Below are 17,280 nucleotides of genomic sequence, written 5' to 3'. Positions count from 1 at the left end.
CTCAGTACAAGGGCCTTACCCATCCATGTATGGGCTATGCTTCACATGTCTGGGGGGATTCCACTCATACTGCTCTTCTCGACAGGGTGGAATCAAAAGCTTTTCATCTCATCAACTCCTCTCTCTGTCTTCAGCCTCTTTCTCACCACCCAGTGTTGCATCTCTAGTTATCTTCTGTCATTATTTTCATGCTAACTGCTCTTCTGATCTTGCTAACTGCATGCCTCCCCTCCTCCCATGGCCTTGCTGCACAAGACTTTCTTCTTTCTCTCACCCCTATTCTGTCCATCTCTCTAATGCAGGAGTTAACCTGTATTCTCAGTCAATCATCCCTTTCTCTGGAACTCCCTGCCTGTTTCTGTATTTCCACCTTCCTATGATTTGAATTCCTTCAAGAGGGAGCTTTCAAGACACTTATCCTTCAATTTTTTACTACCACTTTGGACCCTTTTCTGGGACTGGCATCTCAGTGGGCTTTTTTTTTTTTTTTCCTTCCCTTGGCCAGTGACCCTCCTACATAAAAAAAAAAAAAAAAAGCTGAGGGACTCAGTCCTGAGGCAGGGATAGACTGCAACTAGCCACTGAGAAGTCCATAATGCAGGTTAGGGTAACTTTTTGCAAGGTTGCCACCACCACCACCATGTCACATGTAGTGATGCTAATTTAACAACCAGTTTATGCTTGTTGGCTTGGCAACTGTACAGTTGTCTCTCACAAGCTGTGGGAGTGAGGTTGCCCCTGCTTGCAGCTTCAGAAAACTATGGTTAATCATTTGCATTTAACAAAGAAAGCCATAACTTTACACCCATTTAACATAGCGAGTGTGTGAACATCAACTGGAGAATACATGAAGATTGCATGTACTGAAATACAGGTGATATGAGGTAATATAAACAGTTAGTCTCTATCAGCTGTATGTATAAACAATGGCTCAGCATGTTTTTGCTTTATGATTGTTTCTGTTCTATACTGATAATTGTTTCTGTTCTATACTGGTAATCGAAGGTTAGTATTAGTTTTTAAAGGTGTCCACAAATATCCAAAGTTAATGAGGAACCCATTTAGTCAGGGATATAAAATATATGTACTGGGTGATACAAGGTGATGTCAATAGTGAGCATTCACCAGCTGTGTGGATAAACAGTGGCTCAGCATGGTTTTGAAGTTACTGTATTTTACCATTTTTTATTCAATTACCTTTTAATGTTTTATGAACTCGTATGTATTTGTTACCTTTAGTTATATACATAAGGAAATTTAGTGTTATGGGTAGTCTGGAAATATTTTATTTTATTTTTTTGGAGTCTGTCTCTGGCAGGTTTGAACCATAGTAATTTTCTGCCATTACTGTCATTAAAACTAATATGAATCACATCTAACATGGGGTGTTAGACAGCTTGCACACTGACACCACCAGTTGCATGAAACCAATTGCTTATAATTTTGCAGCTAGTTGCATTGTGACTAACATATTAGTCTCTTCAGAACCCCACACATTGAGGTAGTTGAAACTGTGGTTGTATACAATTGATTGGTGCGCAACTACCTATGCTGGTTGTGTGGCAATCAGTTGCATTGTGAACTTGTGGAGGAGAGGGTTTTCTGTGCCTCCAAGTGCTAGGGCCATGGCTGCTGCTGCAATGGCGAGTGATGAGCAAGGCAGGAACATTAAATTTGTATAAGAAATAGAAAAATATCCGTGGATTTACAACTACACTTTGAATAAATATTCCTGTTAGGATGTTACAGAAAAGGCATGGCAGCAAGTGGCAAATGAAAAAGAATATACAGGTATGTAACATTTTATTATCTTCACAAGCTGTAATATGCATGAGATAATGAGATAGGCTTCCATTATCACGTGTTATTTCTTTGATATACATAGACATAAATTACATAGAGAGAGAGAGAGAGAGAGAGAGAGAGAGAGAGAGAGAGAGAGAGAGAGAGAGAGAGAGAGAGAGAGAGAATCATTATTACAGCTCTAGTCCTGAACACAATATTTCCTTTGCCAAGGAAGTGCTGCTTCAAGCTTTACTAAGTAATTTGCCAAATAATTTCTAGTTTGCACTGCATTGGGCCTAGCTGATAGTGCATTTATGTCTGCATCATAAAGACTGTGGCCATTTCTTTCCAATACTTCCATCTCTTCTAAAGGAAAATATGCCTGATAAAGAAGCCCTTCTCTTTTCCTTTTAAAATTATGCATTACATAGCAGCTTTTGATAATGCTGTTGACCTTTGGCAAATCTGTTACAATGATAGTTGATGAAAGCACTTGAAATTTCTTGGACATCATCTCCAAAGCACATTCAATTGTTTTTCTTCCTCTACTTAACTTGTAATTATAGATCCTCCTTTTATTTGTTATAGTTCTCATTAGATATGGTAAAAGGGGAAATGCTTCATCAGCCACAGAATAAAAAGGGAAGCTCTCACCAAATTGAAGTGCACTGGGCAGGGGGTAATTTCAGTCCTTCACATGCCAACCATTGCCTGATTCCAGAAACTCAAAAAACCCCACTGTCAATATTTCTTCCAGTGTGCCTACTTTAATAATTGTAAACAGGCCATCAGCATTACAGCATTCCAAAAGTGTAACTGAATGGTATGATTTGTAATTGAAATTTGTAGATCTTGATCCAGGAACCTTCTGCATGTGGATTTGTTTCCCATCTTATGAACCAATGCAGTTAGCAAGGTTCATACTTCATAGTGTTTTGTAATACTCTTCCAGTCTTGTTCACTTGGGACAGGTTCTGGCTGCAAACATTACCACATAGCGTATATTGTTTCTCCTACAATTTTGCCTGTGGTATTATCATCCCTCATGAAGTGAAATGAAAGTACTTTGAAGTTCATGTAAGTGGCTAAGTATCAGAAAATTGAATGTTTTAATAATTAAGAAACAGTCACTTACTCACTGATGCAAGAATAAAATAATAAAATGTTTTGGCGTTACAACTTCATGTGTGTTTGTGTGTGTGTGTGTGTGTGTGCGTGTATTTACCTAGTTGTGGTTTATGGGAGGGGAGTAATCTCATAGTATCCCATCTCTATATTTATCCAGTTTGGTCTTAAGAGCATGGACAGTTTTGGCATTGACAGTGTCTTCACTGAGTTCATTCCATTTGTTCACACTTCTGTGAGGAAAACTATACTTCTTGATGTCTCTTCTACAGTTAACTTTCTTCAACTTCCTACTGTGTCCCCTTGTACTGTGTGTATCTAAATTTATAAAACATTTTTTTCCACATTTGCCATACCATTTATCATTCTATAGATGTTTATTAAATCTCCTCTCTCTCTCCTATTTTCAAGGGTAGGAATTTCCAATATTTTTTTATTTCTCTTAATAGGTCGACTTACTCAACTCCGGAACCATCTTAGTGACTCTTTGTCATTTACATTTTCTACCCCTTTCATCAGGTTAGCATCATCTGCAAATAAGTTCACATATATTACAACATTATCAGTCCCAACACTGACCCCTGTGGGACACCACTAGTTACTTTCAGCCAAGATGAATTCTGTTCTTGTATTACAGTTCACATCTCTCTATCATCCAGATAATCCTCCATCCACTCTAGCAGTTTTCCTCCAATTTTTCCATAATTTTTTATCTTCCATAGCAATCTTCGGTGCTTTCTTCAAGTCTAAGTAGACACCATTCACCCATCTGTCTCTCTCCTGCACAATATTGTGTGCATATGTGTGTATGTGTGTGTGTATTTACCTAGTTGTATTTATCTAGTTGTGGTTTAGGGGAGGAAGAGTTGAAGCTCGTGCTGTTCCATCTTAATATGGACTCTTATCCAGTTTTTCCTTAAAATCATGTATAGTTATTGCATTTATTACTTTTTGCAGCTTATTCTAGATTCCTGCAGTCCTTTGTGGGAAACTGTTCTTAATATCCCTTCTACACACATCCTTCTTCACCTTCTTCTCATGCTCTCTTGTGTTTCTAAAGTCTCTCACCACCAAATCACTCCAGTACAATTTTTCAAAGCCTGACAAAATTCAATATAAGGCAATCAGGTTACCTCTCTCTCTCTCTCTCTCTCTCTCTCTCTCTCTCTCTCTCTCTCTCTCTCTCTCTCTCTCTCTCTCTCTCTCTCTCTCTCTCTCTCTCTCTCTCTCTCTCTCTCTCTCTCTCTCTCTCTCTCTCTCTCTCTCTCTCTCTCTCTTCTCTTCTCTTCTCTTCCAAGGTGAGCAGGTTTAGTTTCTTTTGTTTCTCTTCATATGATAAGTCTGATAGGGTTGGAGGTAACTTTGTCACTGCTTGTTGTATTCTCTCTAATTCCTTTATGTCCCTTTTAGTGCTGGGAGACCATATCACTGCTGCACATTCCAAATAAGGTCTTATCATTGTCACAATTAAATTCCTAATCATCTCTTCATCCAAATAGTTGAACACTGCTCTTATGTTTCTCACCAGATGATATGTTTCCCCTGTCTTCCTTCTTACATGTACCTCTGGGGACAGCTTATCAGTGACAGTAATTCCAGTGCCTTTCTCTTCACTCTTCACTCTTCACTTTTATTTCCTTATTACCCAATTTATAACTGAAGACTGACCTCACATAACCATGCCCAAACTTCAACACTCACATTTTTTTTATATTAAACTCCATTTTCCAAGTGCTGTTCCAGTTCTAAATCACATTCAGATCTTCTTGCAGAACTTCACAATCCTTTATCCTCTCCACTTTTCTCATTAATTTTGCATCATCAGCAAATAGATTTATTTAACTATTCACCCCTTCCATCATATCATTCAGATAGATAGCAAACATAACTGATGCTAGTACCAACCACTGCAGGATACCACTAATTATCTTTCTCCATGATGACTTCTTATCTTTGACCACTGTTCTCATTTCCCTTCCTCTCAGAAAGTCACTGATCCAATGCAGGAGTGCTCCTCTCAGCCCAACAAACATTTCTAATTTCCACAGCAGTCTCATGTGAGGCACCTTATCGAATGCTTTCTTTAAGTCCAAGTCCAAGTGTGTGTGTATATACTTTATTTATACATTTAAATTTTGCATATTTGTGTTTTTACCAACTATATTTATTTTCTTTTTCAGTGAATAATTGCAAGGAAAGATGGAGAAACCTCCACATAGTATTCATACAGAAATTGAAACTCCCACCTAGTGGGTTGAGAAGGAAAAACACAAAGCCTTATTACTTGAAGGACATCAAGCAGTTCCTTCTACTCTATGTTAAAGTCCATCAACCAATAGGAACTCCAGGCAATCTTCCTTCTCTTAAAGAGACACAAGAAGGCATTCAGGCAACAAAGAATGAAGACTGTGATGAAAATCTGCCACAGGAAGAAAGTGGTGAAATTGAGTTTCCTTCCACCAGAAGCAGAGGAGCATTGAGTGTCAAGTTAACAGGAAAAAAATAAAATAAAAGTTTGGGTCCTTTTGAACAAAATTTTATGGATTTTATTAACTTGAAGAAGGCAAGGATGAATAGTGATGATTATCCTAGGAAGCAATTTCTGTTGAGCTTGTTTCCAGACATCCATGCAATGAGAGATGATCAGATGAGGAAATTCAGAAAATTATTTTTGCAAGCTGTGGACACTGTTATGAAGGAACCTTCTATCAACACATAATATCACACTCACTCCATGCACATGATGCAGTCATCTCAGCAACATCTATGCTACACACAGCACACTGCACATTCTCCATATTCAGTGAGTGCACCTTCCCTATGTGATCACACCTTCTCCATCTGCAGATCCATGTCACACACCTTCCCTTACAATATAGAGACTGCTCTTACTTCACATGAAGGTCATACAAAAGAAGCTTACAGTGTTCCTTACAATTGTAGACCTACAGTATGCATGAAAAGTTTTGTTGCCAAAGGGCCAACAACATTTCTTTTAGCATTAAATGAAGTAGGCTCACAACTTCATATCTTGGAGAGCATTTGTGTGACACATTTACATCAGTAATTGGCAACCCCTACATGCTCTACCACCCACAGTTAGCTATTGGTACTCGGACTTAGTAGCTACTTGGCTGCGATAAAGAGAAAATATGTTTGTCTGATGCCCCCAGGCAGAGCCAAATTGAGCCTTTATTTTGCTTCCTACTACCTTTTCAGCTTGCCTAAAATGGTCACTAGTAAGGATAAATGAAAGGAGATGGTAACCTTACACAAACTGGCCACAATCTCCAATTTATAGCACATCAAACAGGAGTACAGCTGAGAACAGTCCAGCATTTTGTAAGAAGATTTAAGGATGCTTGGGAGGCAGATGCATTCATCTCACTTCTGAAGTCTGGGAGGCCTCATAAGATGACCTTGAAGTCCATTTATCTCCTAGCAAGTTTTAAAGTATCCAAAGCTGACAGCACCAGAATTAAAGGCAAAAAAAACTCAGAATTACTAGATGTGTCTCTGAGGAGTGTCCAGCAGATGCTCCATGATGACCTGGAATACAAGAGTTACCATGCCTGCAAAACAGTCACTGTTAAATGCACTACAGAAGGACAAGAGAACCAAATTTTGCAAGAAATACCTAGCATGGAATGAGGAGCAGTGTAAAACTATGCTATGGAGTGATGAGGGAACTTTTGCTGTCACTGAGAGTCCTTCATCATGAGTATACAGCAGGCTAGGCAGTGACCCCTTGGATCATAAGTACACCTCTAAGTTTTGTTAAACACCCAGCATCACTTATGATTTGGGGCTGCTTTACTTATTATGGAGTTAGTGAATTGGTGATTCTTCATGCAAATGAAAAAGCGAACCAAAACAATTACTTTAAACTTTTGAGTGATGTGCTGTGTGATTCTTTTGAAGAAACAAAAGCAAGTGTTCATGCAGGATTTGGCCCCTGCACATGTTGCAAAGTTTGTTCCATAGTGGTTGACAGACTGTAGGGTTCCCTTTTTTCATGATTGGTCTGGGAACAGCTCAAATATCAACTTGATCAAAAACATGGTTGGAAATGAAGAGACAACTGTGCAGTATAGACACATCTGTGTCTAAACTTGAGGCTTCAGTCAAGCAGCTTTGGGCCATCTTTTCACCATCTTACCTTCAAAACCTTGCATTAAGTGTTCCTAAACACCTTAAGGAGATTGTAAAGAGGAAGGGTAATGCCAGTAAATACTGATAAGGAGATTGTAAAGAGGAAGGGTAATGCCAGTAAATACTGATAATTTTGATGATGCATGTGTATTTATAACCTTTCTCCCTGCCAAACATAAGCAGTGTTTTTGTAGGCAGTAACAAAACTTTCTGTGCATACTGTATAGGTACATTGATTAGGTTAATGCAATTGTGGTTATTCGCAAACTTCTTGTGAGAACTTTTCTATCTTTTATTATTATTTTTTTAAGCACAGCCCATTCTATTTCCCAATAAAATTGTTGTCAGTTCAATAGAAAGAAAGGTTCAATATGTTGTGGCAAGTATCTTATTTTTGTTATTTATGATAAATTAATAAACTGTTGTACTTACCTGGGTTATCAATGGTCTTTTCTCAATGCTAATAGCTCTTCTATAATTTGTATCCTTCTTAAAAATCTTGGGGCCCACCAAACAAACTAGTTCATTAAAGGTTTCTTTAGACATTTTGTAAAATTCTTGATATTTAACAGGTACACATCCAGCTCTTGAGCAGCAACATTTTTTTTTTTTTTTTTATCAAATATGAATGAACACATGATCATCTTTTTTTTCCTTCTGTTTATGTACCAAAGCAAAATCACATCTTTCTCATCTGATGACATTATTGAAAAAAAAAAAAAATGCTCTGGTGTGAGGACCTCAAGGCAGTCTGTCATATGCAAACAGTTATGCGAGATCAGTTTCATGCAACTGGTTGCATCGTGTGTGAGCTGTCTTAATGGAACCCCTCCCTCCTATGTTATATTCAAACTAGCTATAATTTTTCTCCACCTATGTCTGCAGTTATTATGATTACAATATTCCTTTCTCTGATCTTAAGTATTGCCTCCTATCAGATAGAGGAATGGCAAAGGGGTAAATTTTTGGTTGCAATACCATTCTCAGGTTAGATGGAAGATTTTAATTTTTGATGCTTTTACACTAGTAATAAATCAACTTTATCTGGCCTTTTACTGCAAATGTATTTGCTGAAATATTTCATGTAGTGATAAATATGTTCATTATATTCATTAGCATGATTTTATATTTTCAGGTACCACTGGACCACCAAAGGGAGTAATGTACTCACAAGATCTTTTGATTTGGACAGCTCTCCAGTATAAAATAAATGGTTTACTGAAAGACACTGAAGAAAGCATGGTATCATACCTTCCTCTGAGTCACTTGGCAGCTCACTTACTGGACATCTATATATCATGTGTATCAGTTACCACAGTTTACTTTGCTCAGCCAGATGCCTTGAAGGGCTCCTTGCTACAAACCCTCCTCGAAGTAAGTTTGGCATGACATTTTCTTTTAAAAGAACACTTAATATTTAAAAAAAAAAAGATTATGCAGTTACAGGTATATCATCACTGATACAGCAATCACTAATCTAGTTCTACCAATTGTGAGGCACAAATTTTGGCTATTGTAGTTTCAAATTCCCCAACTCACCATGCTAGCCTTCTGGTGTGTGGGGGCACAATACTTGCAAACACAGGCAATCCATTACAATTTGTTTTGTTAATTTATTATTATAACTTGTTCAACTTTAGCCCAAGATATTACTCCAGTGAGTAAAGGAAGTACTTCTGGTTGTGCAAAGCACAAACAGTCCATAGGATATAAGGCTGAACTTCTGAAAAAGTGTGGATTCTCATTTTATTTAATTATTTTATTTATTTATTTTTTATTTAATTGAATTAAATCAAATTTATATATATATATATATATATATATATATATATATATATATATATATATATATATATATATATATATATATATATATATATATATATTTTTTTTTTATTATTTATTTATTTATTTATTTTTTTGTTTTGCCTTTCTCAACCAACTTGCACTAATTACAGTTTATTTTAAAAGCATGATAAGTTGACTAGTTGTACAACTAAGTGTATGTTAAACTAGCCGTTTTGTAATCTGGCAAAATCACTAATCCAGTGCCCTACAGATTCTATTAATGCTGGAATAGTGATGGTGTACCTGTATATGCATATACTGTTGTATTTATACATAGTACTTAACAACTTATGAATACTAAATAAGTAAATATTAATTGCAGTATGATGTATTAGCTAGAATTTTTTTACAGGTACACCACAGATTTACTGGGTCCTTTGGCTCCAAAGCCTTGCCAAATTAGTCATAATGTGGTGATAATTCAATAATAGACCTGTGGCCCTTTATATTTGAAACTTCATATATCTGGCATATTGGTCTCTCTTTTTTTTTTTTTTTCTTTATCTGAGAACTAAGGAGTCATCTTAGAATACTGTAGATAAAGTGAAGTGTAAAAAATTGTTGTTACATCATTTTGTGATCTTTATAGCTTTGTGAAGTCTCCTTTATTCCCTTTCCTTTTTCTCTCTTTTTTCATCAATTATTAGCTTAAGAACATAAGGGAAGGTGCCCCTGCAAAGAGCTTCAACTTTAGAAATGTTCATAGATGAGATGGCAGTGGTGCCAGTCACTTTCAACATGCCTCCCCACAAACTGCAGAAAAGCCCAACTAGTTTTCAAGCCACTCTTTACTACCATCTTAATACACTTCTTCCCCCACCTGCTACTCCTAACATTCCACAGAAACACCTTTCTCACTAGTCTCGCATCATCCATTCGCTCTAATCTAGCTTTGTGTCTCAAGGTTGCTTTTGCATGTCTTTCTCTAAAAGTACTCCATCCCATGTCCCCTCTCAAGGCCTCTATTGCTGCATATCCTTATGCATTAAGTGCCATCCTTGCTACTTTATTCTGTCCTACTTCTAACTTCTCTAATTCATCTTCATTCCACACAGTTACACCCATACCATACATAATGCTCAAAATGTCCACGCTCTTCCAAACTTCTCACAGCACATTGTATTTACTTGCTCTCATCCTTGCTGCACTTCTTAGACAACCCACATACTGGTTTACCATGTATATCTTTTCATTCTTTGCTTTCACACAGCTATTCAGACTTATCCACATCCCCAAGTATTTGTATTCATCTGTCTGTTGCAACTCCTTCCCTCCCAGTCTCCACACTGAATTTCTCTCATCCTCCGACCTATTCACAGTTATTACCTCACTTTTCTCACTGCTAAATCTTACACTAAAGTCCCTTCCATACATGTTTACAACATCAAATAAACTTTGAAGCTTATGTGCTGATTTACTCATAACCACTACATCATCCGCACAAAAAGCACACATATCTTATCACTCCTCACACTCACTGCCACATTCATTCTTCTCATTCTGGCTGCTAACTCCTCTGTATACAAGCTAAAAAGGGTTGGTGACAAAATACAGCTTTGCCTAACTCCTCTCTTACTCTTTACATAGTCTGTTTCTATATCTCCTAGTCTGCATCTAGCTTTTGTGTCCACATACATACTTAGCAATATGTTAACACCTTTACACTCAACACAATCTCTTCTAAGACTCTACCTAGCATTTCTCTATTCACTCTATTATAAGCTTTCTCTATATCTAGAAAACCTAATTACAGTTTACTACCATCCTTCTTTCTCTCAATCATTTCATTCACCACAAATATGTTATCTCTTGCTCTTCTGTTCATACGAAACCCATTCTGTTCCTCACCTAACACTCCAGCTTTCTCAATCCATTTACACAATTTCTCATTCAACACTGCACTGAACACTTTACCTACTGTGTTCACTAATGCAATTAGCCTTTAGTTTTTCAACTCATTCTTACTCTTGTATCCTCCCATATGCAACAGACTCACCTTGCATTCATTCCACATTCTCAACACTCTGTCCTCCTCCCACACTTAGTTAAATAACTCAGTCATTCTATCAATCACAACTTCCCCTCCATTTTTGTACATCTTATAAGTTATATCATCTATCCCTGCTGCCTTCCCATTCTTCTGCCTGTTCACACATTTCTCCACTTCCTGCTGATTCTTTCATTCAACTCATTCACATCCTTCCTCTCCAGCATCATGCACCCTTCTGTCACATCAAGTACCTCACCTACACCTCCAATCTCTTCCCAGGACTCCTTTATTGCCCTTCTCATTTCTTCCCTATCTGTCATCATTGCTCCATTCACCTTCAGACTCTCCACAGTCTCACTGTCAGGCATTCCCTCACCCCTCTGGAATCTGTACCATTCCTGGCCACCTTCAACACCTTTCCCTCCAAGGGACTGAATCACACTTCTCTCACATTTAACTTTAGCATTCATTATCTTTCACTTCATCATTTGCTGATGACTCACATATGCTGTCCATGCATTCTGGTACTCACTCATGCTTCCTCTTTCTCAACTGCCTGCACACCTTATTTATATTTAGTCTCTTTCCTTTCTAGCATCCCTGATCTCGTCACTCTACCATGGCTTACATGCACGCTTCCTGGTACTTGTTCTTACATGCCCTATCTGGCTGGGTGCTGCATCTCTCACATTCTCTATAAATTTATCATTCATTTCATCCATACCATTCAAGCTTTCATCCTCTCAGTTTCTCTCACTCAAGTCTACCTGGAAATTCTCTCATCCTGCAAGCATCAGTCTCCACTTTCTCCTCCTAACCTTTGCATTCCTTCCCTCTCTTCCATTCAGCTTACATTCTAACAATAGTATATTGTGGTCTGAGACAGTGTCAGTCAAAATAGTATATTGTGGTCTGAGACAGTGTCAGTCATTCCATCCTCATCAATCCACATGTGATTCACAATCTCACGCATTCTCCCATTCACTAGCATACGAGTATAGTCAATCACAGACTCCTGGTTCCTAGCACACCACTTCACTCTTCCTCCTGCCAGGGTCTCATTCAGGTTTTCCACATCCATCTCATTCACAGACTCATCAAGCATCTCACCATTCCTATTTATTCCCTCACCTAAAGTACCTATGTGTGCATTTGTGTCTCCCATAATCATCACTCCCTCTCCAGCATACTCTCTTACAATCTTCTTCAATATACCATACTTCCTGCTATTTTCTCTTACTGCTCTTTCACCCTCAACTGTCATGTATATTGCAATCACTACCAGTCTTTCACACTTTCCATGCTCACCTGTGCATTCAACCTTCACTGCTAAGATATCCTCACTCATGGCACAGTTTCCTACATCTAACTTTTCTGTTATAAAGTTCCTTTCCTTCCTATATAAAAATGCTACTCCTCCTACCTGATCCTGAACTCTGTCCCTTTCCAATCATCACATACTCACTACCATCCAAATTCATGTCATTCTTCAAATGTGTGTCTGTCATTCCAACTATGTCAAAATACTATTCATTTAGTTCCTTAAACACATCCTTAAATTTCACTATGCCCCATCCTCTCACATTCACACATCTGAACTTCATGCCTTTTCTTGCCTGGTTGGTGACTTTTCTTCCATTCCTTTCATCCTCAGTTGCTCTTCTTCACATCAGGTGCACACAGCACATCATCCTTGCCTTCACCCACTCTTGCAGGTCTCACTCACATCATCGCATTGCTGTCCACATTAAGGTGAACTCCATCCTTGGCATAGAACCAGTCCTCGGCCAAGGTCTTATCCAGGTCTAGGAAGCTCATGTTCCCACCCTTCTCAATCATCCACTTCATCTTTATCTCCATTGTTTCTTCACACAGCCTCATGTTTGCAGCTCTTCTCAGCCTCTCATACTCCATACTTTCTCACAGTCCTCTCAGAATTCCCACCACAGCTACATTCATCTTCTCTACAGACACCACAGCATCCATCATTTCCTTCACAGTGGCATCCACTCCATTTTTTTGCAGCTGGTTTCCACCACCCTGGACAATTGGCATGCCATCTTCCATCTTCATAGTCTCTTGCTTGACTTCTGTGATTTTCCTAATGCTGGCACCAGGCATACTGGTGCACCCACTCCCAGACAGGGAGTACCTGACTTGGGCAGGAGTGTAGTGCACCATACTATCCCCAGTAATCTGTACTGGGGGCCTCCTCACCATCTTCATCCTTTCACGCCTCTCCCTGTTCAGGCTGGTTGGTTTCGGGTGGTCCTTGGCGGTGTCTTCCTGGCTGGTCTGGGCTTTGGCTCTTACTCTTCTTATTTTCTGTTTGCCAGCTTTTGTTGCTGCTTTTTCTTGTGCTCCTCTTCATCATCCTTCAGATTCCATGTATCCTGAATCCATTCTAGGCATTTATCACACAGGAACATAATGTTCTTGTGGATCAGCAGCTTCATGTTTACATCTTTCATGCCCATGCAAGTCACATGGTACTATCTCATACACCTCTCACATGCTACTGCTCTTGACCTGTTGGTCACCTCCTCCTCATACACATGGCAAGCATTCATCACTATCTTAGTTCTCTTACTTTTTTGCTGGAACTCCAAAAAAAGAAAATATCTCATACACATCCTCTCTGCTCAGTTCATTTCTGAATCTTGTTTGTCTACATTAAGAAACTTCTTCAACAGGATCACATTCAACTTACTTCAAAGATTGAATTACTGTCTTACCCTGTATATAAAAATGAAAGAAATATTTATATAAACTATAAATTAGTAATAAATGGCAGCTTTTGCTGTCTTATAGTATTTGAAATCAAGTAACTTTGTTCAAAAACTGAAGTAAAGTATGGCAACCAGAGGAATTATGAGTTAAAATTTTTGTTCGAAAACTGAGTTGTTCGGAAAGGCAGATGTTCAGCAACCAAGGTTTCATATATATATATATATATATATATATATATATATATATATATATATATATATATATATATATATATATATATATATATATACACACAGAGTCAAACCTCAGCTACTGAACACTTCCCCTTTTTAAAAAAATCAGGTTTTGAACAAAATTTTGGACTCATAATTGCTTATGTTGTCGTACCATAGTTCAGTTCTTGAACATAGTTACTTGATTTCAAATACTAAAATACAAAGCAAAAGTGCCATTTATTACTGATTTATAGTTTCTATAAGTATTTCCATCATTTTTATGTATTACAGGAGAGACACAATGGGTAAGAGAGTAATGGGGAGTTTTCAGAACTTAATCTGCCAAACGTCATCACTACTGCATGTCCCGTAGTGACTTGAGCTAAAATATTGTTATTGTAAATCCCATGTGCATTCAGATGCATAGAACATTGACCATTATGATATTTTTGAAATTCTCCATTGACTTTTAAATATCTTGTATGGATGATTTTGAGAATTGGTCAAAACAAATATTTTTTGTGATTATTCAGTAATACTGTTATCAGTATTTTAAATATTGCATATTACAAGTCCAATATTTTTTGATTTGAACAATGAAAAAAGATAAAAAATAAGACTGTACTCTACAGCATAACATAAGATACTCAGTAACATCTTGATATATGGATATAGTTATTTTTGTGGGAATTTTAGCATCTCTTTCAGGAAGTGAGCAACATTGCAAAGTAATCGAACACCAAAACAAAAATCTCTCAGGACTGTTCTGGCATAACAGGAGAGGAATTCAGGAAGCCACAGGTTCATGGAGTAGAGCCATAGACACTGCAACAGGATTTAACTAGTTGTCCAACTAATGTTTAACTTCAACTAAGGCACACTAGTCAGATGTTTGTTTTGGTGAGATATACAGCATTACTCTCACCAGGACACTTGAGTTGCCTATTTTCAATTAAAATTGTTCTTTCCATATACTAGGAAGTTGATCTATGTAATTTGTGACTTTAAATGGCACAGACAAGTTGTCTTCATTTTTACTATATTCTACATTAATATGCTTCCAATGAATGGTCTACTTTTTTTTTTTAAATCTTGAGATGACCAAATAAATTAAATGCCAATTCACTACAAAATTAACTTAAATACTTTTGCTCATGGATACAGTTTGATTTTACTAGTGTTACTACCTAGAAAGAATTGTGTAGAAAAGTATATTATATAAGTTCATTGCATCTTTATACATATAGAATGACACTGTAAACATATTTGATATTGCTCCTATGTGTGAGAAGGGGACATGTCTGGTGCTGTCAGCTGGTAACACTTACTAGTTTACCAAACTCCCCATTCAATCTTTGAAATAACTTAAGTGTGATCCTGTTGAAGAGCTTCAGTGTAAACAAATGGTTTTTGTGACTGAGCAACCTGTGGCTCTCTCAATGACACAACACCATCACTATTGCACAACTACATTTTCCCAGTAGCTTTTCTCAGCAGCAAAATGTCTAAAGGTTATGATCACATTCATTTTGGCAGTAAGAGGGTTGCTCCTCTCTGTGTCATTTTGTAAGGCTTCTCTCACTAGATCGATGACAAAGAGAATACCTGCACTGTTTAAACAGTAATTTTTGATGATTTCTGTGTTATTAAGTTAATTCAATACGTCCTATCTGGATAAATAATTTCTGAGCTGGAGATGGTGTAGAGCAGCCATCTTGGCAATGGAGGCGTCTGTCATAAGCCACTATGACATAGTGAACCTGTGTATGGGAATCAATTTTACATTGATTTCTATGGGGAAAATAGTTTGTTTTTTAACATTTCAGATTCTGAACAGCATTCACTGTGTGTGTGTATGTGTGTGTGTGTGTGTGTGTGTGTGTGTGTGTGTGTGTGTGTGTGTGTGTGTGTGTGTGTATATAAATATATATATATATATATATATATATATATATATATATATATATATATATATATATATATATATATATATATATATATATATATATATATATATATATATATATATATATATATAGTGGAACCTCAGTTTTTTAACTTAGTTCGTTTCTGAACGCTGTTCATAATCATGTTTGAAAACCAAAACTATTTTTCCCCATTGGAGTCATTGTAAGATAGATTAATCCATTCTCAGACACCAGTCCACCACGTGTTAGTGGGTAATGACCGACACTCCCACTGTTAAGATGGCTGCCCCACATTTCCAGCTTAGATTTTTTTTTATTCAGAAAGGATATACTGAATGAACTTATTGACACAGAAATCATCAAAAGATAAGAACATAAGAAATAAGGGAAAGTGGAAATATACCTATTTCCACTATCATCCCCATCCATAAATCCATCTAATCTTCTCTTAAAGATCCCTAATATCTAAAGTATATTGTTTAGACCATGCAGGACTTTGTCACCGATCTAGTGAGGAAACTTACAGAGTGACACAGAGAGGAACAACCCACTTACAGCCAAAATCAAGGTGAACATAATACTTAGACATCTTGCTGCTGGGAAAAGCTATTGGGAAAATGCAGTTGTTCAATAGTAATAGTTGTGGGTCATACAGAGAGCCACAGGTGGCTTGAGATAACTCCTGAGTGTCGAATCTTGTTTGTTTACATCAAGGTTCTTCAACTTCTTCAATGGGATCACATTGAACTTATTTCAAAGATTGACTTACTGTCATACCCTTTGTGTCTCTCCTCCAAATATACAAAAAATTAAGGAAATTTTTATAAAAACTATAAATTAATAATAAATGGCAGCTTTTACTACCTCTTGTAGTATATGAAATCAAGTAACTTTTTTCGAAAACCGAATTATTGTACGGCAACTGAAGCAATTATGAATAAAATTTTTTGTTAAAAAACCGAGTTGTTTGAAAAGGGAGATGTTCAATAACTTAGGTTCCACTGTGTGTGTATGTGTGTGTGTGTGTGTGTGTATATATATATATACTCGTATATATATATATATATATATATATATATATATATATATATATATATATATATATATATATATATATATATATATATATATATATATATATATATGATAGCTAGACTTATAGACAAAAAATGAATAAAAATGTGCAACTATCTTGAAAATTTTTTAGTGATCCTTATACATAGATCTTTTTACTTCCACAGGTTCAGCCAACTCGTTTTATGGGTGTTCCCAGGGTCTGGGAAAAAATGTATGAAAAGATGCAGGAAGCAGAAGCTAGTGTAGGAGGCTTGAAGAAAATTATTTTATTGTGGGCCAAGTATCATGGCTTAAACTACTATAATGCCATAAGAGATGGGAGGTATGTATAAATTTTATTTTGCTGATACTGAGAGAGAGAGAGAGAGAGAGAGAGAGAGAGAGAGAGAGAGAGAGAGAGAGAGAGAGAGAGAGAGAGAGTGCACCTTGC

The 17,280-nt window shown here is 37.0% G+C and overlaps 1 protein-coding gene across 8 annotated transcripts in view; it reads left to right on the top strand.

Moving 5' to 3' along the window:
- Window positions 1-17,280, top strand: part of LOC135102818 (long-chain-fatty-acid--CoA ligase ACSBG2-like) — a 98,820-nt gene that overhangs the window by 28,899 nt on the left and 52,641 nt on the right. For all 8 annotated transcript variants that reach the window (XM_064008355.1, XM_064008356.1, XM_064008362.1 and 5 more), the window contains 2 exons: window positions 8,198-8,436; window positions 17,015-17,172. In XM_064008355.1, coding sequence (XP_063864425.1) covers window positions 8,198-8,436; window positions 17,015-17,172 — 397 coding nt within the window. The remainder of the gene's footprint in view (window positions 1-8,197; window positions 8,437-17,014; window positions 17,173-17,280) is intronic.

Source organism: Scylla paramamosain, chromosome 8, assembly GCF_035594125.1.
Source record: "Scylla paramamosain isolate STU-SP2022 chromosome 8, ASM3559412v1, whole genome shotgun sequence".
Lineage (NCBI taxonomy): Eukaryota > Metazoa > Arthropoda > Malacostraca > Decapoda > Portunidae > Scylla > Scylla paramamosain.
This window is presented reverse-complemented; position numbering and strand designations above follow the sequence as displayed.